Raw genomic sequence first — 27,070 nt, 5'->3', positions numbered from 1 at the left:
CCAGAATATGTTGAAAGTGCAGAGCAGGCATTTGTACAAGTATTTGTAAGAGAAGATAGATAACTGTGTCAGGTACTTCTGATAAAGGGTCTCACCTGAAACAAAACTGAACACCCTGTCATACATTTAAACATGTATATCTATATCTGTCTCGCACTCAGAAATACTATTGTATATTTGTACTGTATCATGATTTTGAAAACTTTTCAATTTTCTTTTTTCACTAAATTTAAACGTAATGAAAAGGATTATGTTTATTACATTTTTATTAGGTGAGGCAAAACCATACCTATTCTAAAACCAGCTTTGAAATGAGCCTGGTAAATACATGCGCACTGCGATTGCAAGCCCTGGTTGCAATGGGTTAGATGTTGCAGGGTAGGAGGAGGCTTCCTGTGTGGTAGATGGTGCTGATGTTGCAGTGATTTCATCAGCTTTCGCTTAGAGCTGCAACCTGCTAAAAACAGTTTGTGGCTCCTGCACCAGTGAGCGGCAGAGGGAGGAGAGGCTGCAAACCCATCCCCGGGGACAGCTCGGCACCATCTTCCACCCATCCCCGGCTGCCATCGCCCAGTCTCGGCAACCTCTCCTTTTCGGCCTGATCGCCATTTAATTGTTTGATATTTTAAAGCCCTTTTTCTGTTTCATCCTCTGCGGCTTCCGGAGTGAAGGACGCTGGCGGCATCGCCACTGGTACAACCGAGAGAGTAAGCTTTTCGCTAGATCTTATTTTAATCTTTACATTTAAAAAAAACATTGCAAGTCATTTTTTGCAAATCTATTTTTGCTGCTCTATTACAATCTGTTTTAATGCATATTCAAATCTATTGATTTAAAAAAAAAACATAAATTCGCCCGGAAAATCTGTCTTTTTGTGTTTGGTTTACTGAAGTGTTCTGATTGCAATAAAATCTCCTGTTTCCTCGAAGCGGCTGTTTGTCTGTGTGAGTAGAGCGATGGGAGCGACCTTGGAAGGAACAAGTAGCCATTATTTGGAAACTGGGATCCTCGCCAGGCTTTAACCCGAGCGGACTGTGGGTGTCCAGGGACAGGTTTATATTGCCAATTTGCAACACCAAATCTAATTCTTCTTATTGCCTGAATCTCCCTGAACTGAATCCCCCTCCCCTCCCTCCTCCTCCTCCATGCTTCTGACAGCTCGCTGTTGCTTGAATGTCTTTCTCCTGGTCGATATTGAGGAAGATTTAAAGATGGAGACTGCATGAGTAGCATCGGAGGTGTGATATAGTGAGAGCAGCAAGCTGGGAATCCAACGTGACTGCATGCAAATACATAATAACAGCAACAACAACAACAAACAGTATCTATCTCAGAGGATCTTGACCTGAGCCTTTTTGAAATACTGGAAGCTTGTCCAAACTAGGATATTCACCTGGCGATGTGAGGAAATTGAGGAAGGGACGGACTGATTCTTGGACTGAAACATCCTTTTGTGTCTGCAAATGCTGTTTTTTTGAACAGTTGATCATGGTAATCTGCCTGTAAAAAAAAAAAAAAAATAGGAATCGGTCCAATTCTTGCTGCTCCCACAGACTCACAGCAGGGCCTGAAGGTTTCTGTTTTTGTCTGTCTTGTTAGATATATGGTTGATGTGTGGCCAACCTCAGTGACCTGGGCACACTTGTGATACAGTCTATAGACTTACTTCTTTTGGGCTGAATTATTTATCCATTTTGGCTCGAGGTAATCGCAATATCTGAGAAGATGGAGGCAATTTGGGTGTATCAGTTCAGGCTGATAGTGATTGGGGACTCCACAGTGGGAAAGTCATGCCTGATCCGTCGTTTCACCGAGGGGCGCTTTGCCCAAGTGTCGGACCCCACGGTTGGGGTGGATTTCTTCTCGAGGTTGGTGGAGATCGAGCCAGGAAAACGGATTAAGCTGCAGATTTGGGACACAGCTGGTCAGGAGAGATTCAGGTAAGTCTAAATCTCCAGTACATCTGAGGAAAAGCTTAAAAGGCGTTGTATTCTACTGAATTAGCCCATAATCTTGTATTATAAAGAGGCAAACCAAAATACTTGGAAATATGTCATTGTTGCGCCTTGTTTCACTGTTTTATGCTTTAGAACTGCTGGGAGCAGACATTTTGTGCAGAAGCCCCTTTGGTGTGATATGAGTTTCCATTCCCATGATGCCACGAATGGAGGTTACTCTCTGCAGATCAACATTTCCATTCACTATGTCACTGAATTTGTGTGAGGGATCCCTCCAAATAGTGACACATTACCAGCATCCCCTGCAAATATTGACACTTTCCCAGCATCCCCTGCAAATATTGACATATTCCTAGCATCCCTTGCAAATATTGACACGTTTCCAGCATCCCTCCAAATATTGACATATTTCCAGCATCTCCTTCAAATATTGGCATGCCACCAGGATCACTCCAAATAGTGACACATTACCAGCATCCCCTGCAAATATTGACACGTTCCCAGCATCCCCTGCAAATATTGACACCTTCCCAGCATCCCCTGCAAATATTGACATATTCCTAGCATCCCTTGCAAATATTGATACGTTACCAACATCCCTCCAAATATTGACACATTCCCAGCACCCCTGAAAATATTGACACGTTTCCAGCATCCCCTGCAAATATTGGCATGTTACCAGCTTCTCTTGCAAATATTGACATGTTACCAGCAATGTTCCCCCTAATTTATTTTTGGGTGCGCGGCCCCATCACAGTTTAAAAAAAAAACAGTCTTGGGCTGCACGCGACCGGCAGAGAGCTGCGCGGAGAGAGCTGCGTGGCCGCTTAGAGGGTTACCAGCATCCCCTGCAAATATTGACACATTCCTAACACCCCTGCAAATATTGGCACTTTCCCAGCATCCCCTGCAAATATTGACACTTTCCCAGCATCCCCTGCAAATATTCCCAGGATCACCAGTCTTATTTTTTGAAAGCCATTATCAGCTATCCCAAAGGAAAATGTTGCTGTCATTGCCAAAAACATTTTTTATTAGTATACAGCAACAGAAATAATGTAAGCTAACAAATACAGAAAGCAAAGAATACAAAATTCTCAAGTCTCTGTGCTCATGCTGTGCCCAGCCCCAGATGGACAAAAATCTGATGACCTTGCAGACCCTGTAGAATCCAAGGACCCCATTTTGAAAACCTATGCATGAAAGATGTTATTTAGATATTTTGTGTTGCACTCCTCCTGATGTGACACCATGAATGGTGAGTGGTATTTACAGCCCCACCATTTCCATTCATAATACCATATAAGGGAGAATTCCACTCAAAATGTCTGCTGCTAAAGCCTGGCAACTGAGAGGCATTAGTAAATCTACACATACCTAATGCTGTGTTGATTAATAGCTTTTTGAAGGAACACTTGATTATAAGCAACGTTGAGGGTTTTGTGGCTAAGTAGAACTACAGATAATTAAATGCCATGTGGAACACAATGGTGGTTTCTTAACCACTGGGACTATGGAAGAATCATGCCAATGAAAGGAACCATTTAGGATGAATATTGTAGAAAAAAATAAGGTTAACCAGACATTCTAATGTTTTGCGTGACTTACCTTTGAGGGGCTCCGTCCCCTATATGTAAATGCATACATTCCTTCCGCCTTGGGCCAACTGAATGGTCAGCAATTTTCCAACCAACAGTAGTTCCCAGCAGGAGAATAGTACAGCACACTCAGGATACAGTGTGACTGGCTGAATGCACCTTTTTAAAATCCTGGTCAACCACCCAGGAAAAGCCAGAAGTACACTCACTCTATACAAAGGTGGAGCTAGCAGGGGAAGCACTGTAGTTTAGCACAGGAAAGCCAGCATAGGGAAGAAAGAAGATCTAGGTGCAGAGAGAAAAATCATGGAGAGCAAAATGCTAGAAAAAGTAAGTTATAAATAAAGACCCAGGCAACAACAACTTGCATTGATATGGCATCTTTAATGAAGTAAGATATTCCAAAGCCTTCACAGGAACGATTATCAGACAAAAATTTGACACCAAACCACATAAGGAGATATTAGGACTGGAAACCAAAAACTTGGTCAAAGAGATAGGTAATAACAACAACTGGTATTTATATAGTGCCTTTAACATAGTAAAACGCCTCAAGGTGCTTCACAGCATCGTTATCAAACAAAACTTGGCTCCAAGCCACATAAGTACATATTAGGGCCGATGACCAAAAGCTTGGTCAAAGAGGTAGGTTTTAAGGAGCGTCTTAAAGGAGGAAAGAGAGGTAGCGAGGCAGAGAGGTTTAGGGAGGGAATTCCAGAGCTTAGGGTCTTTGCAGCTGAAGGCATGGCCACCAATGGTAGCGCGATTAAAATCGAGGATGCTCAAGAGGCCAGAATTAGGAGTGCAGACAATTTTCCTGTAATTTTTTTGGGTGCACGGCTTTTGCGCATTTGCGAACTTTAACATAAGAAAAGCCAGCTGCGCAGCCGCGTGGAAATGTTGAGTGCAGATATCTCGGAGGGTTGGAGGAGGGTCCAGAGATAGGGAGGGGTGAGGCATGTAGGGATTTGAACATGAGGATGAGAATTTTAAATTTGAGACGTTGCTGGACTGGAGGCCATCCTGGAGAACATCGGAATAGTCGAGTCTAGAGGTAACAAAGGCATGGATATGTGGTTCAGCGGCAGATGGGCTGAGGCAGGGGTGAAGACGAGCAATAATACAGAAGTGGAAGTAGGCAGTTTTGGTGATGGAGCGGATATGGGGTCGGGAGCTCAGTTCAGGATCAAATAGAATGCAGAGGTTGCGAACAGTCTGGTTCAGCCTGAGATGTTGGTCGGCGATGGGGAAGGAATCGATTACGGGGACCAAAAACATTGGCTTTGGTCTTCCCAATATTTAATTGGAGGAAATTTCTGCTCCTCCGATACTGGATATGGGACAAGCAGCATGACAAATCAGATGCAGTGGAGGGGTCAAGAGAGGTAGCACTGGGTTTCATCAGCGTACATGTGTAATCTGACGTGTTTTTGGATGATGCTGCCGAAAGATGAGAAATAGAAGGGAGGATACTTGGGGGACTCCAGAGGTAATGGTGCAGGAGCGGGAAGAAAAGCCACTGCAAGAGATACTATGGCTACAACTGAATAGATAAGAATGGAGCCAAACAAGGGCAGTTCCCCTCAGTTGAACAATGGAGGAGAGGTGTTGGAGGAGGATTGTGTGGTCAGCCATGTCAAAGGCTGTAGACAGGTCAAGGAGGATGAGGAAGTGTAGCGCACCATGGTCACAGTCACATTGGATATCATTTGTGACTTTGTTAAGGGGTGTTTCAGTGCTGTGGCAGGGGTGGAAACCTAATTGGGGAGGTTCAAACATGGAGTTGCGGTATCCAAACTGAGATTCTATTCTGCCGTTAAAGGGTTTCTCAGTGGACTCGGATACCATGGATGTAGAGCTTAGGCCTGCTCTTCTAACATCAATCCCCCTCAGTGTTTCTTTTTCCCTCCTTGTTCTGTCCTTTAGATAAGTCATTAAACCTTTAAACCTATCTCAGTTGCCCTCTCAGGTGGAAGTAAAAGATCACGTAGCACTATTCGAAGAAGAGCAGGGGAATTCTCCCAGTGACCTAGCCAACATTAATCCTTCAACCAACATGAACAATACAAATTATTTGATCATTTATCTCATTGCTGTTTGTGAACTTTGCTGTGTGCAAATTGGTTACAGTGTTTCTCTACAACAGTGACTACACTTCAAAAGTAATTCATTGACTCTAAAACACTTTGGGCAGTCCTGAGGTCATTAAAGGCACAATAAAATGTAAGTTTTGTTTCTTTTCATCGAAAATTGCAGACACTGTGGACTACCATGTAATGAAGATATCATTGCTGCTTCCTGGACATTGGCTATTGACATGATGATGATGATGCTTCTGCGGTCAGATACTTCCCGAACAGTAATTTAGTGTGGGTCAGGGTTTGATATGAGGCACCCTATTTATTGTCCATACGGATGCTATCTGTGACACCTTGCATCCAGTCTGTCCAGCTGATGCCTCTTTTCCTCAGGGAATGAGGAAGGTGTTACATCTTGTAAAGGTAGCATTTGCTACTTTTTCATGGGAAAATTAGGAACAGTAAGCCATTCAGCCCCTCTAGGCAGCTCCGCCATTCAATTAGATCATGGCTGATCTGCGCCTCAACTCCATTTATCCACTGTTGCTCCATATCACTTGATACTCTTACCTAACAAATATTTATCTATGTCAGTCTTGAAAGGTCCAATTGTTCTTTTGATTTCTACTACCCTTTGTGTGGAAAAAGTGCTTCCTGATTTCATTTCTGAATAGCCTAGCTCTAATTTTAAGATTATTCCTCTTGTTCTTGATTCACCTATCAGAGGAAATAGTTTTTCCATATCTACCCTATCAAATCCTTTTAACATTTTAAACACCTCAATCAGATCACCTCCTCGATTTTCTATACGCAAGGGAATACAAGCCATGTTTCTGCAATCTTTCCTCAATACTTAACCTTCTAAGCCCAGTATCATTCTGGTGAATCTGCATTACACCTCCTCCAAGGCCAATATATCCTTCCTGAGGTGCGGTGCCCAAAACTAAACGCAGTACTCTAGATGGGTCTGACCAAGACTCTATACAACTGAGGCATAACGTCCTCCCCTTTGTATTCCCGACACCTTGAGATAAATGCAATTTCCTCACCTACTTCTTTTAATACCCTGGGATGGAAACTATCAGTTCCTGGAGATTTATCTATCCTAAGTTTGATTATTTTCTCTAATACCATTTTTTAAAACTTATATTGAATCCAATAAGTTCCTCACCTTGATTTATTTTTTAGTTTCCCTTCTATCTCTGGTATTTTAGTCCCTTCCTCTCAGTATATGTATACACTGTAGACAGCCTGATATGGGTGATATTCTTCAGGGTGGTGTGGAAGGATCCATTAGCATGAAAGCTGCATGCTGTGCTAACGTTCACTGCTATGGAAAGAGCACCCCTGTTCCAGATGTTATTTTGCATGTCATCCTGCAGCAGATGGTACAATGCTAGGACAGTGTGCATTGTGAAGCAGATATGGTAAAGATTGGTCTCCTCTAACACATCCAGGTTCAAGTGGAGTAACCTATAAGTACAATTGGTGGGATAGTGAAAAAGCGCTTCAGGTGTTTTTGCATCTGCATTTGTTTGCCCCTCATGTACTCTTCTTTCTCACCTAAATTATGGAACATGTTCAGAACCCTGAAAGGAATTCTCATGCTCAGCACTCTTTATGGTGTTATTCAAGTGGCAGCAGCAACCAGATATAATGAAGGAAAGTATTATCAGGAAAAACCCCAACAATGCAAAACCAACTAACAATTGAGCAAATTTTATTAAAAGCAGGTAAAAAAGGACTTTCACTCGTAACTGAAGCTGTCATCTTTGTTTAAGAACCTTATTGAGAACGCTAAGTGGCAGGGCTCGCCTACACTCATTTTATATAGGCAAGGTGCACACTCTGGATGAAGCCTTAGCTGAAGCTGCAAGGTTCGACATGGGCCCTGATTTAAAAATTAAATTAATTCCAATGAGGCCCACACATGCTGGTAGCATTGCCTCATATTCCAATCTGTACTGGGTCTTGCCATTGTTTGAGTGAGTGAAAAAGGTTACTGAAGGTGCTAGGCCAGGGTGCACATTGCCTTATCATCAAGGGCAACTGTAGGATCAGCAGAAGAATATATGTTGCGGTGCTGCCAGTAAGATACCTCTTCAAATATAGCTTATGTGGCAAGATAATGTGTGTTAAGTTGATGCAGATCAGCATATGACTGTATTTCAGTAAGTAAACAAATAATATGGGGGGGAAGAGAATTATTAAAACATGTGTAACACTAGTGCTGAGCTTGGTGTGGTTGCCCCATTCCCTCATTTTCCTCCAGTACCACAATTTTCAGGGGTCTCTCCTCATAGGGGTTCATGGGTGTTATGCTTGCTACGCCTCCTCCTGTCAGCAGTTGCTGGTGCCTGTTAAACATGGCATTCTCCTCTAAGTAGATTGAAAAGTGACATGTTGGAATGAGAAAGTTGGGAGAAGATGTGTACCAACCAACTACATGGCCCAGTTTCCACCTTATGTAAGCCACAGAACATGTAGCATGCAGGTAACTTGTGCTTGCTGTTTACAGCTTGTTTGTTTAATGGACCACAGGACAAATGCATTGGTATGCCAGCAATATAGTTTAATGGACCACAGAGCAAATGCATTGGTGTGCACAGCAAAAAACATGGGCATATCTGTGCACTTGGGAACTAGCTGAACAGTTACCAGAGTGCTAGTTATTCTTCTGTGTTGCTGTACCAATTTTACAGTGAAGTTCTGTGAGCATGCATTGTGAGGCAACATTGTAACGTGTAATGGCACCCATCTTGACAGTATTTTCAAATCTGTAATTTTCGTGCGCATCTGCTTCCATGATGTATGCACAGATGAAATAGCATGAATCCTTTCTGCCATATTCATCCATGCTGCTTTTGTGGTGCTTTGCAGAGCAGGATCCTGTCGCCACCAAAAAGGACTACAATTCTGTCCACATCTCCTAGTAGGACTTCCGGAGTTGCAACTTGAAATGGTGCCCTGCTTCCTATTGGCCTTATTCCAACCATTTTGCTCCTTCAGTAGCAGTACAGCTGTAAGGTGACTTGCAGCCTTTTAATAGTTGCGGATGTCAGACAACTTGCTCCCTTGAGCTTGGTGCTCGCCCAGCATGTCATGCATTGAGCACCTATAGCTCTGTAGTAATATGCAAAAGCATTGACCTTGCATTACAGTGCAAGATCAACACTCTGCACAACAGTTACGCGCGGTGCCCAAGGACTAGTGCTGCTGTGTTGGTGCCTCTGCACCATGACCGCGTTATCGAGCCTATGGTCGTAGATTCTGCAGTGGGTAGCAGGTGTGCTTGGTGCTGGGGGGTTGAGCAGGCCCTGTGAAAATTTCCTACAGGACGGCAGTTCTGTGGTCTACTGCATTGTGTGTGCTAGAGTGCTTGAATTCATTTTGTGCCTTAGCCTCATTAAAATATGTTTGCATCAAATTAGTGCCTTAATGAACACCTACGCGCAATTCCGTGGAATTTGTTCCAGGTTTGCTTTTTTTTTATGCGTCCACTTGGAATGAAAACAAGTGAAGCTGCATAGGTGAAGGAGCTCATAAAATGACACAGGCTTTGTGATGGCACAGGCTTTGCAATGCTTAGTGTCTTTTTTAGCAGTGCTTTATTAGACATTTAAAAATATTTCTGCATTTTTTTTACTAATTATTTTGAGAAAACATTTTGGAGGTCATTTTATTTATTGTTTAAGGTTATTTTTAAAGTGCCTCAAAATCAGAATTTCATGGTTCAGATGTTACAAGATGCCAGGGAGATCAGCAAGCACCAGGCCATATTCTGAGACCTTGACACAGCCTCCTTCCAGTGTCCAAGGACAGCTGCCTCTGTTTGCTGTGGGTCAGCTGAGAGCCAGTTGCAGAGCTTTGCCATTTGCAGCAAGGACAACTGCAGCCAACTTTCAACATAGGAACATCTCTGTCAGTGGTTGGCACGTTCAGCGTTCACTGCTGGCCCGTTATGCCTGTGGCTCAGTCTCAGATAGCACTATAATATCAGTAAATGTGCATCTTCTCCTGCATTTGTTCCTATGTCCTGCAGGTACTGTACATAGCAGTGAACCTGGCCACTGCTGGCTGCCAGAGAGTGCACTGCCATCTTGTGGGGAGGGTGCCTTGGGCTATCAAATAGGGTAACCCCTCCATGTACCCACTTCATGCAGCAGCGGGTTCACATTACCAACTGGGTGCTGTGCCGTATGCCCACAGACTCCGTTTCGTGCCTCTGGATTGGATTTTCCTTAACTTGCTTTTAGTCTGCCAGTTCTTTCCCCCAGTAGGGTCTTTGGATAGACTGACATATCTTTAAAACTCTTTCCAGCCTTTGTAAAGCCTGGAAGAATATTTGCCTCCCCTATGCAGCTACTTAAATTTTAATGGTTGCCTCCCTATAAATTCTTCCATCAGCCCATTGTGATACAGCTCCCATCCATCCTGCAATTGCACTCCTTGCTCCTGTGCCAATGTGCACATGGAGTATATTCTAAAGATTTAAATGATCTGACCTTGCAAATTCTGGTGCGGTCAGGTTACTACAGAGGGGTCAATTTGCCTTTGCAATGGAATTGTATAATTGGCCCCAGAAATCTGGTTGTCCTGGTAATGTCAACCACAGCGAAAATGCTTTCTTATTATTAAATATCTGTCAACTGTTAATGTTTCTCTAAAATTAACCAGAATGCACCGTTTTTAATTTAAAATTCAATAATTTTCAAAAAGAGCGGAAGTAATGTCCAAGCACCTGCCTGTGAATGTTGCATGGAGAGGGGCAGCAGATGGGAGAAGTGCATACAGTTTACATTTACTGTCTAGATCCCAGGGGTAGAAGGATGTTTTCATCAGGTGAAATGGGCTGAGTGGGGTCACGATGAATTGAATTTTACATGATCTAGCGATGCAACAGGCTTGTTGCGCCTTTTCTCATTCAGCGTCAGCTTGGCTCAGGTGGTAGCATTTGTGCTTTTGAATCACACAGTTGTTTTCCAGCCCCATACCAGAACTTGAGCACATAATCCAATGGAGTACTGTACTAAGGGAGTCCTGTATTGTTGGATATGCTATCCTTAGCTGTTAAACTAAGGCTCTGTCTGCCTCTTCCACTGGTTCAGGTGGATGTTAAAGATTTTTTGGCAATAGTTGAAAGAGAGCATTGTAATCTTCTAGTTGCCTGGCCAAGATTCCTTCTTTAATCAAAGTCACCAAAAACAGATTAACTGGTCATTCATCTCATTTTGTCACATTTGCTTACATACTGTAACAGTTGCCACTGCACTTTAAAGTAATTCATTGTATGTGAAGTGCTTTAAGATGTTTTGACATTGTTACGCTTCAGGCTCATTACGGATACTTTTTTTATTGCGCTTAAAGCAAAAAAAAAATCTATTTCCAAAGGTGAGCCCTGTCACCTCACACATAGAAAAATAAGGCACCACTAGATCATTGATTATATTAAAATACTTGGTCAAATTAATTTGCAAATAAAAGTATACATTGAAGTAAAAAGACATAACAAAGTACCAGACCTCACAATATTAAACAGAACTGGAATCAATCCACAAAGGATTAGTGCAACCTTTTTCAGTAAGCTGCTTCTTACAGGCTATTTTCAGCAAATTCTTAAGAACATAGATTTTGATGGTAAATTACAAGAAGTTTCTTCATGGTGCCCTGGTGGCTAATAGCACATTTTAGTGGCAAGGTGAATTGAGAACTGGAGACCACTAAGGGTGTCATTTTTTTGATACAGAAATGTAACTGTTAATGTGGGGAAGTGTGGGTTCATCAACTTTGAATCCAAGAAAGACAACTTGGAATATTTTCTTAATGATGAAAGACTAGGAGCTGTGGGGGAGCAATGGGATTTGGGTGTCCATGCACACACATCACAAAGCTCGTGCACAGGTACAAAAAGTAATCAAAAAGTATTAATGGAATTTTTTTTTATTCATTCATGGAATATGGGCGTCGCTGGCAAGGCCAGCATTTATTGCCTATCCCTAATTGCCTTTGAAGGTGGTGGTGAGCCACCTTCTTGAACCGCTGTTCTTTGTAGTGGTTTAGTACAAGTACAACTTGCAAGAGTCAACCACATTGCTGTAAGTCTGGAGTCACATATAGGCCAGACCGGGTAAGGACAGCAGATTTCCTTCCCTAAAGGACCTTAATGAACCAGATGGGTTTTTATGACAATCCTTGGATCACCATTATTGATACTAGCTTTTTATTCCAGATTTATTTAATAAAGTGAATTTAAATTCCCCAGCTGCCATGGTGGGATTTGATGTCTCTGGAATCAATAGTCCAGTAACATAACCACTATGCTACCATTCCCGGAATGTTGGCCTTTACCTCAAGGTGTTTGGAATATAAAAGTGAGGAAGTGATGTTTCAGTTGTACAAAGCCTTAGTCAGACTCCATATGGAGTACTGCATTCAGGTTTGGGGACTGAACCTCAGGAAAGATATTTTGGCCTTGGAAGGGGTACAGCGCAGATTCACCGGAATGATACCAGGACGTAAAGGGTTAAAATATGAGGACAGGTTGTATATACTTGGCTTGTATTCCCTTGAATTTAGAAGGTTAAAGGCTGATCTAATAAAGATCTTTAAAATGAAAAAGGAATTTGATACGGAAGATGCAGAGAAACTATTTCCTCTGGTGGGGGAATCCTGAACAAGAGGGCGTAATCTTAAAATTAGAGCCAGGCCATTTCGGAGTGAAATCATGAAGCACTTTTTCCACACAAAGGGTAGTGGAAATCTGGAATTCTCTCCACCAAAAGGCTGTGGATGCTGTGTCAATTAGACCTTTCAAGACTGAGATTGATATATTTTTGTTAGGTAAGGGTGCCAAGGGATATGGAGCAAAAGTGGGTATATGGAATTGAGGTACAAATCAGCCATGATCTAACTGAATGGCAGAACAGGCTCGAGGGTCTGAATGGCCTACTCCTGTTCTTGTGTTCCTAGATGATCCACTTCAGTAGAATTAACTATCAAAGCAACAATGCTGTCTCACTATGACTCCAATGCCAATCCTAAACTTCGCAATGTATTTTCTGATAGCTTAAGAATAATGGAGCACCAATCCATCTGTATCTAGCAGGTGCTTCCCAATCACTCTATGTCAAGCTGCATAAATTAACATTTCAAGCAAATCATAACCTCCATCAAAGTAATTTTATCTTAATTGATTTGCAACACAAATATTGTCCCAATACTAGTGCACTGACTAGCTCCAGTCTGCCAGTTTGAGCCTAGCTATCTTAAAATCATATGAAATAAAGTCGGCATTTTCTGTTTTTCTTCATAAGATGATCGTCTCCAAACATCAGGAAAGGTCCTGGAAGACTGGCAAAGTATGACTTTGAAGTAATTGTGCATACGTGAGATTCATTTATTTAAAGGTGTACCTGCAACTTTGGAACAACTATAATCATCCTATGTGAAAACTGATGCGAGGAATGCTTTCAGCGTATCTACCCTATGTAAACTTGGGGTCATCCAAAACTCGGCTGCCCATGTCCTAACTTGCACCAAGCCCTGTTCATCCATCACCCCTGTGCTCATTGACCTACATTGGGTCCCGGTTTCAATTTCAAAATTCTCAGCCTTGTTTTCAAATCCCTCCATGGCCTCGCCCCTTCCTATCTCTGTAGTCTCCTCCAGCCCCACAACCCCCCGAGATATCTGCGCTTCTCTAATTCTGTCCTGTTGAGCATCCCTGATTATAATCGCTCAACCATTGACAGCCGTGCCATCTGCTGTGTAGGCCCTAAGCTCTGGAATTCCCTCCCTAAACCCCTCCGTCTCTACCTCTCTTTCCTCCTTTTAAGATGCTCCTTTGACCAAGCTTTTGGTCATCTGCCCTAATTTCTCCTTATGTGGCTCGGTGTAAAATATTTGTCTTCTAACGCTCCTGTGAAGCACCTTGGGACGTTTTACTATGTTAAAGGCGCTATATAAATACAAGTTGTTTTTGTTGTTATTGTATCCTGATAATTTGTGATAGCTTTACCCAATTTATTCATTAGTAGATACCCCTGTTGTTTGATCTTTCTATTATTAACTTAGTTGTAAAATGTTTTGGGGGTTCTTGCTGCCCTCTGTGATTTGTCTATGTTTCTATATTTTTTGAGGCTAAAGGGATCAAGGGATATGGGGAGAAAGCAGGGACAGGGTACTGAATTTGGATGATCAGTCATGATCTCATTAAATGGCAGAGCGGGCTCGAGGGGCTGAATGGCCTACTCCTGCTCCTATCTTCTATGTTTCTATGTCTCTCCATTTCTCTTTTTGCTATTGTTTTCTTTAGTTATCCATGGTTGTCTTTTGTATGAATCCCAATACTGCCTATTTCTGTTTCCTTGTATCTTTTAAAGTATCTATTTATGTACTGTGGTAAACCACGTTCACTATCGTATCACTGTTAGTAGTTAGCACTGTTCACCACTGTTCGTTATAACTGTATCACTGACCACTATTGTATCACGGTACGAGGTCGCCTCTTGCCACACTGCTATACCTGGGATGACCACTGCCGACTCCGCCTTGGCTCCACCCACCAGGCCAGGTATAAAGGTGAGCGACTGGCTGGTATTCCTCCTGCTTGGATCGGATCACCCACGAGAGTGGGCTCTGTTATTTAGTCAATAAAAACCTTTAGTCACCTTCGTAACTCTTCGCCTTTTATTGGAGGAATTGATAGGTATATCAATTTTATTGACTAAATTTAATGATGTCCGACAACGAGTCACAACCGGCGGAGGAGCCACCAGCGCAGCTCCCAGGAGCACAGCCACACCAGCCAGCTTGGCTGCGAGCCCTCAGACCGCCGTACCTGGACCTGAACCCACGAGCAGCAAACTCAGCCGCAGACTTTAAACACTGGCTGGTCTGCTTCGAATCATACCTGAGAGAATCCAGCGTCCCTCAGGCATCCAAACTAAGTGTCCTGCAGGCACAACTGAGCCCGAGAGTATACACTCTCATCGAGGACATGACTACCTACGAGACCGCCATCAACCTGCTGAAACAGAAGTACCGGACCCCGGTAAACTACATGTACGCTAGGCACCTCCTAAGATCACGGCCGCAACAGCCAGGAGAATCAGTAGCCGAATTCTCACAGGCGCTATATGCACTCGCCAGGAACTGTGAGTTTAAATCGGTGTCGGCAGCCGAAAATACTGAAGATAATATCCGCGACGCATTCCTGAAAGGCCTACGGTCCGAGTACTCACGGCAAAGACTGCTGGAAGCTAAAGACCTCAGCATGGAAAAAGCTGAAGCCCTCGCTATCTCCCTGGAAGTGGCCCACCAAGATCAGGAAGCATTCACCAGGTACTGCTCGCGACCCTGGGACTCGGGCCCGACCCCTACCACAGCACCCTTCCCAGCGCCGCCCCCGGGACCTACCTCTGCGTCGGCGTCCCGGACCCGACCGGCCCCGCCACCCCCGGCACCGGCCCCGACATCGGGCATCCGCGATCGGGCCGCCGGCCGTTTTTTTTGTGGCCAGGAGAAGCACCCGAGGTCGCGCTGCCCAGCCAAGAACTCCATATGTAAAACCTGCCTGAAGAAAGGCCACTTCTCCAAGGCCTGCAGGAGCGGATCCTCAGAGGCCAGCAGTGCCGCATGCGAACTATGGGGGCGGCCATCTTCGTTTAGGGCAACTGAGGCCAGCATCCCCACACATGAGTCATGGGGGCGGCCATCTTTGTTTAGGGCACCTGAGGCCAGCATCCCCACACATGAGTCATGGGGGCGGCCATCTTTGTTTAGGGCAACTGAGGCCAGCATCCCCACACATGAGTCATGGGGGCGGCCATCTTTGATTAAGGCAACCGACCCCAATAGTGCCTCATGGGGCCCTACCTCGTGGGAGACGCCATTTTACTCACCACGCCCGACCGCCTCGCCCGCAGATGACAACGACTCGCTCAGCTACACACTAGCTTCCGTCACCCTGGACCAAGCCCGCCCGCACCATCTGTCCAAGTCAATGATGGACATCAAAGTGAACGGCCACGCCACGACCTGCCTGTTCGACAGCGGAAGCACGGAGAGCTTCATCCACCCAGACACGGTGAGCCACTACTCCCTCTCTGTCCTACCAACGCGCAGCCGAATCTCGATGGCATCGAGGTCCCACGCCACGGACATCAGCGGCTACTGTGTCGTGACCCTGTCGGTTAAGGGCACGGAGTATAAAAACTTTAAACTCCTCGTCCTCCCCCATCTCTGCGCTGCCGTCCTACTAGGGCTGGACTTCCAATCCCACCTCCAAAGCGTAACCCTAGCATACGGTGGACCCCTCCCCCCACTCACAGTCAACAACCAGCAAACGTTAAACCGCCCACCGCGTAACACCTGCAGCCTCTCCACCCTCAAGGTCCCGCCACCCTCTCTGTTTGCTAACCTTACCCCTGACTGCAAACCCGTCGCTACCAAAAGCAGGCGGTATAGCGCCGGGGACAGAGCCTTCATTAGCTCTGAGGTGCGGCGCCTCCTGAAAGAGGGCATTATCGAGGGGAGCAGCAGCCCCTGGCGTGCCCAGGTCGTAGTCGTAAAGACCGGCGATAAAAACCGCCTGGTCATCGACTACAGCCAGACCATAAACAGATATACCCAGCTGGACGCATACCCCCTCCCCCGCATATCTGACATGGTCAATCAGATTGCACAGTATAAAGTATTCTCGACCATCGACCTGAAGTCGGCCTACCACCAACTCCCTATCCACCCTGAGGACCGCCAGTATACCGCCTTCGAGGCGAATGGGCGCCTATACCACTTCCTTAGGGTCCCCTTCGGTGTCACTAATGGGGTCTCGGTCTTCCAAAGGGAGATGGACCAGATGGTTGACCAGAACGAACTGCAGGCTACATTCCCCTACCTAGATAACGTCACTATCTGCGGCCGCGACCGGCAGGAACATGACGCGAATCTGGAGAAATTCCTCCGTACGGCCCAACGGCTGAACCTCACCTACAATAAGGAGAAATGCGTGTTTAACACCACGCGCCTTGCCATCCTCGGCTGCGTAGTGGAGAACGGAATCATCGGCCCCGACCCAGAAAGAATGCGCCCCCTCATGGAGCTACCCCTCCCCCACTGCCCTAAAGCACTTAGGAGAACCCTGGGGCTTTTCGCCTACTATGCCCAATGGGTACCCAATTACGCGGACAAAGCCAGACCCCTCCTGAAAGCCACTTCCTTCCCCCTCACGGAGGAGGCGTGCGCGGCCTTCTCCCTCATTAAGGGAGACATAGCCAAGGCCACGATGCACGCAGTGGACGAGTCCATCCCCTTTCAGGTGGAGAGCGACGCATCCGACTTCGCCTTAGCCGCCACCCTAAACCAGGAGGGGAGGCCAGTGGCCTTCTTCTCAAGGACCCTACAGGGCCCCGAGATCCGACATTCGTCGGTCGAGAAAGAGGCCCAAGCGATCGTGGAGGCAGTACGGCGCTGGAGGCACTACCTGGCAGGCAAACGATTTACCCTCCTCACCGACCAGCGTTCGGTGGCTTTCATGTTTAATAACAAGCTGAAGGGCAAAATCAAGAATGACAAGATTTTGAGATGGAGAATCGAGCTCTCCACCTACGATTATGAGATCTTGTACCGGCCAGGCAAGCTGAACGAATCCCCTGATGCCCTTTCACGAATGACATGCGCCAGCGCGCATATCGATAGGCTTCAGACCCTCCACGACCAGCTCTGCCACCCCGGAGTCACCAGACTCTACCATTTCATTAAGGCCCGCAACCTGACCTACTCCATCGAGGAGGTCAGGACCATGACCAGGAACTGCCAGACCTGTGCGGAGTGCAAACCGCACTTCTATAGGCCGGACCGAGCAAGCCTGATCAAGGCCACCCGCCCCTTCGAGCGCCTGAGCATCGACTTTAAGGGGCCCCTCCCGTCCTCTGACCGTAATGTGTACTTCCTCAACATCGTTGATGAGTACTCCCGTTTCCCCTTTGCCTTCCCCTGCCCCGACATGACCAGTAGCACGGTCATTAAGTGCCTGAATGCCCTCTTCGTCTTGTTCGGGTTCCCGAACTATATACACAGCGACCGGGGCTCCTCCTTCATGAGCGAGGAACTCCGGCAATTCCTCCTAGAGAGAGGTATTGCAGCAAGCAGGACCACCAGCTACAACCCCAGAGGTAACGGTCAGGTGGAAAGAGAGAACGCGACGGTATGGAAGGCCGTCCTCTTAGCCTTAAAGTCTAAGGGCCTCCCAACCTCCCGCTGGCAAGAAGTCCTCCCGACAGCGCTGCACTCCATCCGGTCATTACTTTGCACGGCCACTAACACCACCCCCCATGAACGAATGTTCGTTTTCCCCAGGAAGTCGACTACGGGAACCACTCTACCAACCTGGCTGACCGCCCCGGGGCCGGTCTGGCTGCGGAAACACGTGAGGACCCATAAAACGGACCCCCTGGTCGAGAGGGTGAACCTCCTGCACGCCAACCCCCAGTACGCCTACGTGGCGTACCCAGACGGGCGGGAGGACACTGTCTCCCTACGAGACCTCGCACCCTCAGCCGATCCGGAAACACCGCCACCACCCCCCCCAACCTCAGTCCAGGTAGACGGCATGCCGGAACCCCACGAGCCCTCGCCGACCACGCAAACACCAGCATCAACACCGGATAAGGCACCAGCACCGGATAAGGCAACACCACCGCTGCGGCGATCGGAGAGGCTTACGAAGCCTCCGGACAGACTGACCTACCAGAATTGGTAGTACACTTCACCCCGCCGGACTTAATTCTAAACAAGGGGTGAATGTGGTAAACCACGTTCACTATCGTATCACTGTTAGTAGTTAGCACTGTTCACCACTGTTCGTTATAACTGTATCACTGACCACTATTGTATCACGGTACGAGGTCGCCTCTTGCCACACTGCTATACCTGGGATGACCACTGCCGACTCCGCCTTGGCTCCACCCACCAGGCCAGGTATAAAGGTGAGCGACTGGCTGGTATTCCTCCTGCTTGGATCGGATCACCCACGAGAGTGGGCTCTGTTATTTAGTCAATAAAAACCTTTAGTCACCTTCGTAACTCTTCGCCTTTTATTGGAGGAATTGATAGGTATATCATGTACGTTTTTCTATTTTTTCATTTTTCAATAGAATACATACTTTTTCTCCTCATCTTGTCTAATAGCCTTAAATACAACCTCTTTTGTTCCAGTTTTATGGATGGACTACCAATATAAATTCACAATATATAGTTCCAAAATCAGCTGTTTCAAAGTTTTATACCAACACTTTGTTGTTTTTGATGTCAGATTTGGCAATAGTATCCAACTTAACAATACAATGACCAGTAGATCCCAATGCTCACCAGCTTCCAGATGAGTAACCAGTAGATTGCTAAACACCAAATCTCACACAGTCTCTGTTTGAGGAGCTTGCCATCACATGTTGTGTGAGGAAACAACCCCAAACCACCTCAGTGCATTTATTTGTGTTTTGGCCTCTCCCTTTAGACTGTTCAGATCCATCCATTCAACCTCTGGAATTTGAAACGCATTACAATTCCCTTATCTGCTCAAACAGCTTCCCACCCTTTTGTTCGCCTTGTGTTGGCAGTTTTTAGCAGTAACAAATTCATAATTTTCTGCCCTTATCATTGCTTTATTCTTTTCATATTGTTTCCACCTTATCCTTTCTGTTGTTCCACATTTTTCTATAGCTGCTATATCATTCCTCATCAATAAAGCAACTGCTCCGCCTCTCATTGTAGGTCTATCTTTGTGAAAGATTTTATACCATCTCAGTTCCAGTTATTGGCTATCCTGTACCATCAGCCATTTTGTGAGATGCCAATAATATCAATATTCACATAGTTGCATATACCTCTAAATCTAGTATTTTTTATACCTACATTTGTATAAAAACATTTAAGCCTCGTTTCAAGACATTTCTTTGCCCATTTATCTTCCTGCCTTTAATTTCCTTTTTGTCTGTGGAGAAATGTGAAGTTATCCACTTTGGTAGGAAAAATAGAAAAGCAGAGTATTTTTTAAATGGTGAGAGATTAGGAATGTTGGTGTTCAGAGGGACTTGGGTGTCCTTGTACGCGAATCACCGAAAGTTAACATGCAGGTACAGAAAGCAATTAAGAAAGCAAATGGCCTTTATTACAAGAGAATTGGAGTATAAGAGTAAAGACGACTTACTGCAATTATATAGGGCCATGGTGCGACCACACCTGGAGTATTGGGTACAGTTTTGGTGGTCTTGCCTAAGGAAGGATATACTTGCCATACAGGGAGTGCAACGAAGGTTCACCAGACTGATTCCTGGGAAAATGGGATTGTCCTATGAGGAGAGATTGAGTAGACTAGGCCTATATTTGCTGGAGTTTAGAAGAATGAGAGGACATACAAAATTCTTACAGGGCTTGACAGGGTAGATGCAGGGAGGATGTTTCCCCTGGCTGGGAAGTCTAAAACCAGAGGTCACAGTCTCAGAATAAGGGGTCGGCCATTTAGGACTGAGATGAGTAGAACTGTCTTCACTCAGAGGGTGGTGAATCATTGGCATTCTCTACCCCAAAGGGCTGTGGAGACTCCGTCGTTGAGTATATTTAAGACAGAGATCAATAGATTTTTGGATATTAAGGGAATCAAGGGATATGGGGATAGTGCAGGAAAGTGGAGCTGAGGTAGAAGATCAGCCATGATCTTATTGAATGGTGGAGCAGGCTTGAGGGACCGAATGGCCTACTCCTGCTCCTAATTCTTATGTTCTATTTAGCCCCTCTGCAAAGGTAAATTTCAACGTGGCAGGCTTTTATCTTGGAGTGTTCCAAGCCATGACTGCAGCTTGGAACACTCCGGTGGGCCCCACTTACACTGCTTCAGTGCTGGTATCTTGCCAGTGTTCAGGGCTCAGGAGGCAGAAGCAGTGGGAAATACAGCTCAGTAACCCACCTCAGAGGAAATTTGGGGCCATATCTCCGAAGGCTGACTCATCAAGCGATATGCTTGTGACGATGAAAGTTAACACCTGTGACATGAAAGATTTCCTTTAGCATAAAAAACACTTAACCTAGGTGCTCAACATTACTTCAATTCACTTGTGAAGTTGAACTCAATGACATAGGAATCATGTTGCTCACATATGCTCACAAATATCTGAAAGGTTGTTGTACTCAAAACGTTTGTACAGTATCATACTGTTACGAAATATGTTATAAAAAGGGTATTGTGGACTGATTCTGTCTTTATTGTTTCAAGTATTCTATTAGTTTCTTGCAGTGTTTTATTGCTTCTGGGCAATATCTAGTAAATAAACAAGCTATATTCATTGGTCTGACAGTGTGATAGTTAACGCTGTTCAGAGAAGACAAGAGTGCGATGGGCATTCAACACATGGGCCTGAATTTTCCGGGGGCGGGTCGGGTGGGAAATTTGATTTTTTTTGACACTGGGTCGGGAACCCGCTGTCAATAAAATGCTTATGGAGGGAGTCGTGGGAGAACCTGGGTGCAGCCCTGCACCTCTGTGCAATGATTGTCAGTGTTTGCAGAACTTCAATGCTGTAGAACACTGACAGCACAAACGTCAAAAGTAATGTGGCTATGGTCCCTTTAAGGAAACCGGCTCAAGACGTGTCATGAATGACGTCACCAGACCCGCTCCATCGAATTGGGCCGGGTAACGCGCTGGGCGGGCTTAACAAGCCCCATTGAGGTATGTTCATTTTAGGCAGCGGGATGGAGCCAGCAGCGGGGCCGCAACCCACCACCGACACTGACACCGGCCGCACAGGACCCGCTGAGGTGAGCAAAATCTCGGCTATAATCTCTGATGTGCTTTGCCATAATTCGGAGATAACTGCTCATCCCACAGTATGCTGTCCTACTCATAGCACAAATAAAAGCACAAGGTCCATTTCATAGGAAACTGGGTCTCCTTGTGGAAACAGCCTATCTACTGTCAGCATAAAACAAAAGAAGGGTTAACAAGTAGTTCCACAGTTTTGAAGACTTGAGAAAGAAAGCGGAGATAATGTGAAGAGCTTTGATTTTAATACAGTGAAGATGCTGATCTTTTTACTTGAAATAACTGCGAGCCAGGGAGAAATGTCAGTTTTCTCTTGGAAGAGTTAGCTATATCATTTCTCTCAAGAGATTAAATAAGGGAAGAGTTCACAATGATGCAAATTGTAGATGGTCTGTATAGAGATGGCATTTTCTCAATTTTAATTTTTTGTAAAGGCAGGTAAAATCACTATTTCTATTCTTTCCTGTCTCCTAGGCCATGCAGTGATTGCTACCAAAACCAAAGGCTGCAAACAAACAATAAGGTTTTCAAACTCTCTGTGCTAAAATGGTTTCCATTTTATAAATGGTATCCATTTTATAAATGTTGGGAAACTTGAGGTTTTAGTTATACTAAGCTCTTTTCAACCTTTTTCTCCCCAATCTTTTAGGTCCATAACTCGGGCATACTACAGGAATTCAGTGGGAGGACTTCTCTTATTCGACATTACCAACCGTAGATCCTTCCAGAATGTGCACGAGTGGTTGGAAGAGGCCAAAGTTCATGTCCAGCCGTTCCAAATCGTTTTTGTGTTGGTCGGCCATAAATGTGACCTGGCAGCCCAGCGGCAAGTGTCAAAGGAGGAGGCAGAAAAGCTTGCTGCTGCTTACCGGATGAAGTATATTGAGACGTCTGCAAGAGATTCCATCAACGTTGAACAGGCCTTCACCGATCTGACGAGGGATATTTACGAACTTGTCAGGAGGGGCGACATTATGATGCAAGAGGGATGGGAAGGAGTGAAGAGCGGTTTTGTTCCAAATGTGGTCCACTCATCAGAGGAAGCTGTCAAATCAGGCAGGAGATGCCTTTGCTAATTAAAGAGTGGAAACGTTTAAATTGGATAAGTTCCCTCGCACGTAGAGACTGTACCAAATAAATACTGTCGGCCTTTTTTAAGTTTGTATCTCAAATAATTCACTATTTCCACAATATGGACATTTTGATCAGTCTGTTTGTAATTAATGGGATCCTGAGGTATCAACCGATTAACCTATTTATCCTGTTGATGGTAATGGAGAGTTTTCACCTACTGTTTGAACCTCTGGGGATGGGGGACAAGAAAGAGCTTATTTATTTTTGAAAGTTGCTAAAAAAAAAAAAGAACCAGAAAACAACTGGTCATTATTGACTTCTTACTGTAATAGAGGGTAGTGAGACAGTTGTAGAGGGTAGTGAGACAGTTGTAGAGGGTAGTGAGACAGTTGTAGAGGGTAGTGAGACAGTTGAAGAACCTGAACTACTTTAATTCGATCTTCCTGTCCTCATTCCCTGGTACAGTACAGGTGAAGATCTTCAGTGTAACCTGCCTATTCTTGATTCACTGGTACAGTAAAGTCAATCACCCATGACATAATTTGAAATAGTTTAAACTGGGTTCAGTAATAAAGACATGCATAAATAAATAAATAGGTATTTTTCTGCCCAACATCTATAATTAAAAAATTATAGAGACCATCTCACCCAAACTCAAACAGAGGAAGATTTTATTCTTGGGATACTGTTTTATTAAGTTTATTTCTTCCCAAGTTTCTTTCCTCCTCTCTTTCCTTCCTGGAAATGACAGCTGCTTGCTGATGTACATTGCAGCTCTCTGGTACATTGCCAAAGTTATCATGTTTGAGTTTATTAACTAAGTATCACAGGTTATTGGACCATGGGGCTGGGCATCACAGTTGTGCCCAATCCTGCCCACATGTGTGCACTCCAACAAGAGTCATTGCATAGCAAACAGGAGCAGGAACCCTGACTGATGTTTCCCCCATAATCTAGGGACACCGAAGCTAATGGTATCATCCCAAATGGCTCTTGTAACATACTGGTTGATGCAATTAGCTACAATCCCACTGGGGGAGCTCTTGATAATATTGGTAATATGAGGGAGTAAGTAAGGGGGGGGGGAAATCAAAAATTAAGTTAAACAATAACATTTACTGAGAATAAATAGTGAACATTTTGAAATTGCAAAATTAAGAAGGCCTTCACTAGCCTCCCATGTGTAGTGACTGTACAAACAGATAAAGATATTTGTAAATCAGTAAGTCGACTATATGCTGTGTATGATAGATCAGTGCTATTGAATTAATCATTACTTTGCTGAATAAATGGTAAATCCATACAGTCCTTACCCTGGTGAGCAAACAGGAACTCCATTCAAGTACATGATGAGTGACCCTTAGCTTATGAATAAACAGAAACTCTGTACAGTTACAGTCAGTAACTCTTATCCTGCTGAACAAAAAGGGGCTCCGTACAGTAAAAAAAAAAATCATGTAACTGTTATCCTGCTGAATAAATAGCAGTTCAGTACAGCTACAGTGAGTAGACCCCACCTTGCCAAATATACAAGAACTGTACAGTTACACTGAGAAACTCCTACCTTGCCGAGTAAGCGATAGCTCCATACAGTTACACAGCAAATAACTTTCAATTGCTAAATAAACAGGAATTCCACCCAGCGAGTAACTGCTGAACAAAGATCTCTGTAGTTATGTTGAGTTATTCTTACCCTGCTGAATGCATAATAATTCCAGATCATTACAGTAATTCTTATCCGGCTGAAAGAGATGCAGTGCAGTTATACCAAAACCATGTGACCTGGATGCTAATTCTTAATCTATTGAATAAGCAGGAACTGTAAGTGATTTCACAGCAGGTGCTTTGACTATTGCTCTCACAACCTTTGAGAACTGATATAATTATTAGTAGAAACCAGTTCAACCATTGAGATGTTTCAAAAACAACCAGTAGTCAACACATCACATGATTTTGGATTGCTTTTCAAGGTGACCTTTAAACCCATTCTAGCATGAAGTATCACTTGATGCCTCCAATACTATTAGAATTTAATGTATCTGATTTTCCTGAAAATGTAGTTCAACAAACAATTGAATGTTTCATGTTTCTTACACTTTTGATTCTGTTTGACCCTTTTTAAATCTTACAGACTTTTTTTTTTGGAATTAACGTAAAACTCCAGTGAGAAACTGACCTGAGTCTAACGGCGACTGAAGACTGGATAAAACAACCCTAGCTGTACTCTTCCAATTGCAGCACATTCTAGTACAGCTACACAAAGATTTAAGTTTGATCACCTCTGATTTGTCTATTACAGATTTCAGGTGTGGCCATATTTGGGAAGGCGTGCGGAATCATGGGGGTAATTTTGACTTTGTGCAAGTGTAAAACAGGCGATATCAGATCAGCTGCCTATTATACCGCTCTCCCAATTTTCATTTCCATTGAAGTCAATCGGACGAGATATATAATGGAGGTTGATCTGATGTCGTCTGTTTTACACTATCAGCAAAAGTCAAAATTAGCCCCAATATGTCTTCTATCACATACTGTAGGTGGGGCAATATCACAAGACAAATACCAATGAGAGAGGCCCAGCTTATTCATCCAGGAAATTAAAAAAGTGCATTTATATAGCACCTTATCACATCCTCAGGACATTCCAAAGCACTTCACAATCATTAACTTACTTATTTTTTAAGTTTAGCCACTGTCATATTGGCAAATGTGGCAGCCAATTTGTGCACAGAAAAATCCCACAAATGAGATGAATGACCAGTTAATCTGTTTTCAGTGAAGGTACTAATGTTGGCCAGGACATGAGGAACACTTCCTGTTTCTCTCTTATGACCACTTGAACTACCAGTAAAGGCAGAGACTTGAGTAAACATCTTAGAAAGATGGTACATCCAACTAAACAGCACTCCCCTGAAGACTTAGCCTAGATGATGTACTCAAGTCCATAATGGAGCTTGAACACACAACCTTTTGACTTAGAGGTGAGGGTTCTTCCACTGAGCTGAGCTGACACTAGTTTTCCATCATGTCATCAGCTGGATCTTGACTGAATCAAAGGTTTTCATTTCCACTGCTCTATCTAAAAGATCATTCCAAATGTTAACCATTTCATCTGCATGAACACATTCTTCCAGACATCAGTCTTAAATTGGTCTTTCGCTATTTTTATCATAAGCCCCCTTATTCGAATACCTTGGTTTACCTTAAGCTAGTACTCTAGATTTACCGTAGCTATATCATTTAATATTTTATGTACCTCTATATCATCAGTAATATTATAAAATTTAAATGTGGTGGAATTCTTCTTTCCTTGCCTCCTAGTGTAATGGCACAGAGTGAGCTGACTAATATCTGAAGCCCAAAATTAGCTAATAAGAGACAAGTGGTCTAATATTTTCCAGTTTAGTGTTTTATTTCATTGAAAAAAGTAAGGTGAAGGTCCAAGTCACAATAATGCAGAACACCACCAAGACTGAAAAGAGTAGGAGAAAAAACTAGATCAATCAGGAAGTTGTTAGTTTGGATTTTAAAAGCCAGTCAATTGTTGGAACAAAGGAAAACTGCGGATGGTAAACTGAAAGTTCCACTGTCTTGAGGTCCTGGCAAAAGTGACCCCTTGCTAATTAATTAATTATTTACCTCTTAAGTCAGTAAATGGTGAAGCAGGCCATTGAAGGCACTGCAAGTCAAGGAGATCTTCTTGGAATGAGTCAACACTTTGAGGATACACGTTGACAAATGCTTTTTTGGGGTGGGGGGTGGTAAAGATGATTATGCTTTGCAAAAATTAGAAAGTAAAAAAATAGTTCATGATTCCATTCTAGATTGAGCATATCAATCACAAAATTAAGAAGTAGTTGCACTCTGGAAGGATATCCTCATTCTACCTCACACCAATGCTGTAATGGAAGTTGTAATTTACAGCACATTTACAGACAGGAGTTCTGCAAATAGGATTACTTAGAAAATCTCAAAAATGAAATACCAATGCATCGGGGGTAAATAATTACCATTGCTGCTACTTAACTAACACTCATTTCCATAATTTGCAAAAGGAATCACTTAAGTGAAAGGCGAGAGCAGGTAAGTGATCCATTTTTTAAATTCTTTGTTAAAGCCCCAGGAATCTATTACTTGATTGTTTTCCCACTCACCTCTTCCACCCACCTGCTTTTAATGTTTAGTGAAAGACAAAGGTGTGAAACATTTGAGGTGATTTTGACCCAATTCAGAAATTGACACTGCAGGGCATTTGGCCTGAAGCTGCAGGGCCAGGTCTGGTTAGTGACACTTTTTATGATTACAGTAGTTGATGCATATAAGTGTGCAAATTATACTGTCTGAGTGCATAATAGTAAACCAGTAGGTGGAGCAGAACAAATGGAGAGATTATGGAGGGAGCTTACTCTAAATTGGGGTAGGCCACAATATTTTTTATAGTTATAGATTCACTGCTTAGACCTTTATACCACTTATGTTTAATTTTTATATATTGTAAAGTTAGATAACATTTAAAAGGATTATAACGGCAGAACAGCTGCGACT

General features: G+C 44.0%; 1 protein-coding gene across 1 annotated transcript; it reads left to right on the top strand.

The window, feature by feature from the left end:
• Positions 1–283: 283 nt before the first annotated feature.
• On the top strand, positions 284–23,838 carry LOC147125173 (ras-related protein Rab-39B). The gene is made up of 3 exons (XM_085998604.1): positions 284–707; positions 930–1,940; positions 22,101–23,838. Exons 2-3 carry the CDS (start codon positions 1,726–1,728, stop codon positions 22,525–22,527), a joined length of 642 nt encoding a protein of 213 aa, XP_085854730.1. The 5' UTR covers positions 284–707; positions 930–1,725; the 3' UTR covers positions 22,528–23,838.
• Positions 23,839–27,070: the final 3,232 nt, after the last annotated feature.

Source organism: Somniosus microcephalus, chromosome 1 (genome assembly GCF_052327205.1).
Source record: "Somniosus microcephalus isolate GS21.2 chromosome 1, FLI_Smic_1.0, whole genome shotgun sequence".
In the NCBI taxonomy this organism is placed as follows: Eukaryota; Metazoa; Chordata; class Chondrichthyes; order Squaliformes; family Somniosidae; genus Somniosus; species Somniosus microcephalus.
Note: the sequence above shows the minus strand (reverse complement) of the source record. Positions and strands in the feature narration are given on the sequence as shown.

Excerpts from the sequence above, each read along its gene's own strand:
- LOC147125173 (XM_085998604.1), top strand. The coding sequence starts at position 1,726 with ATGGAGGCAATTTGGGTGTATCAGTTCAGGCTGATAGTGATTGGGGAC. Across the intron at positions 1,941-22,100 it reads GCTGGTCAGGAGAGATTCAG|GTCCATAACTCGGGCATACT; the intron begins GTAAGTCTAAAT and ends CCAATCTTTTAG.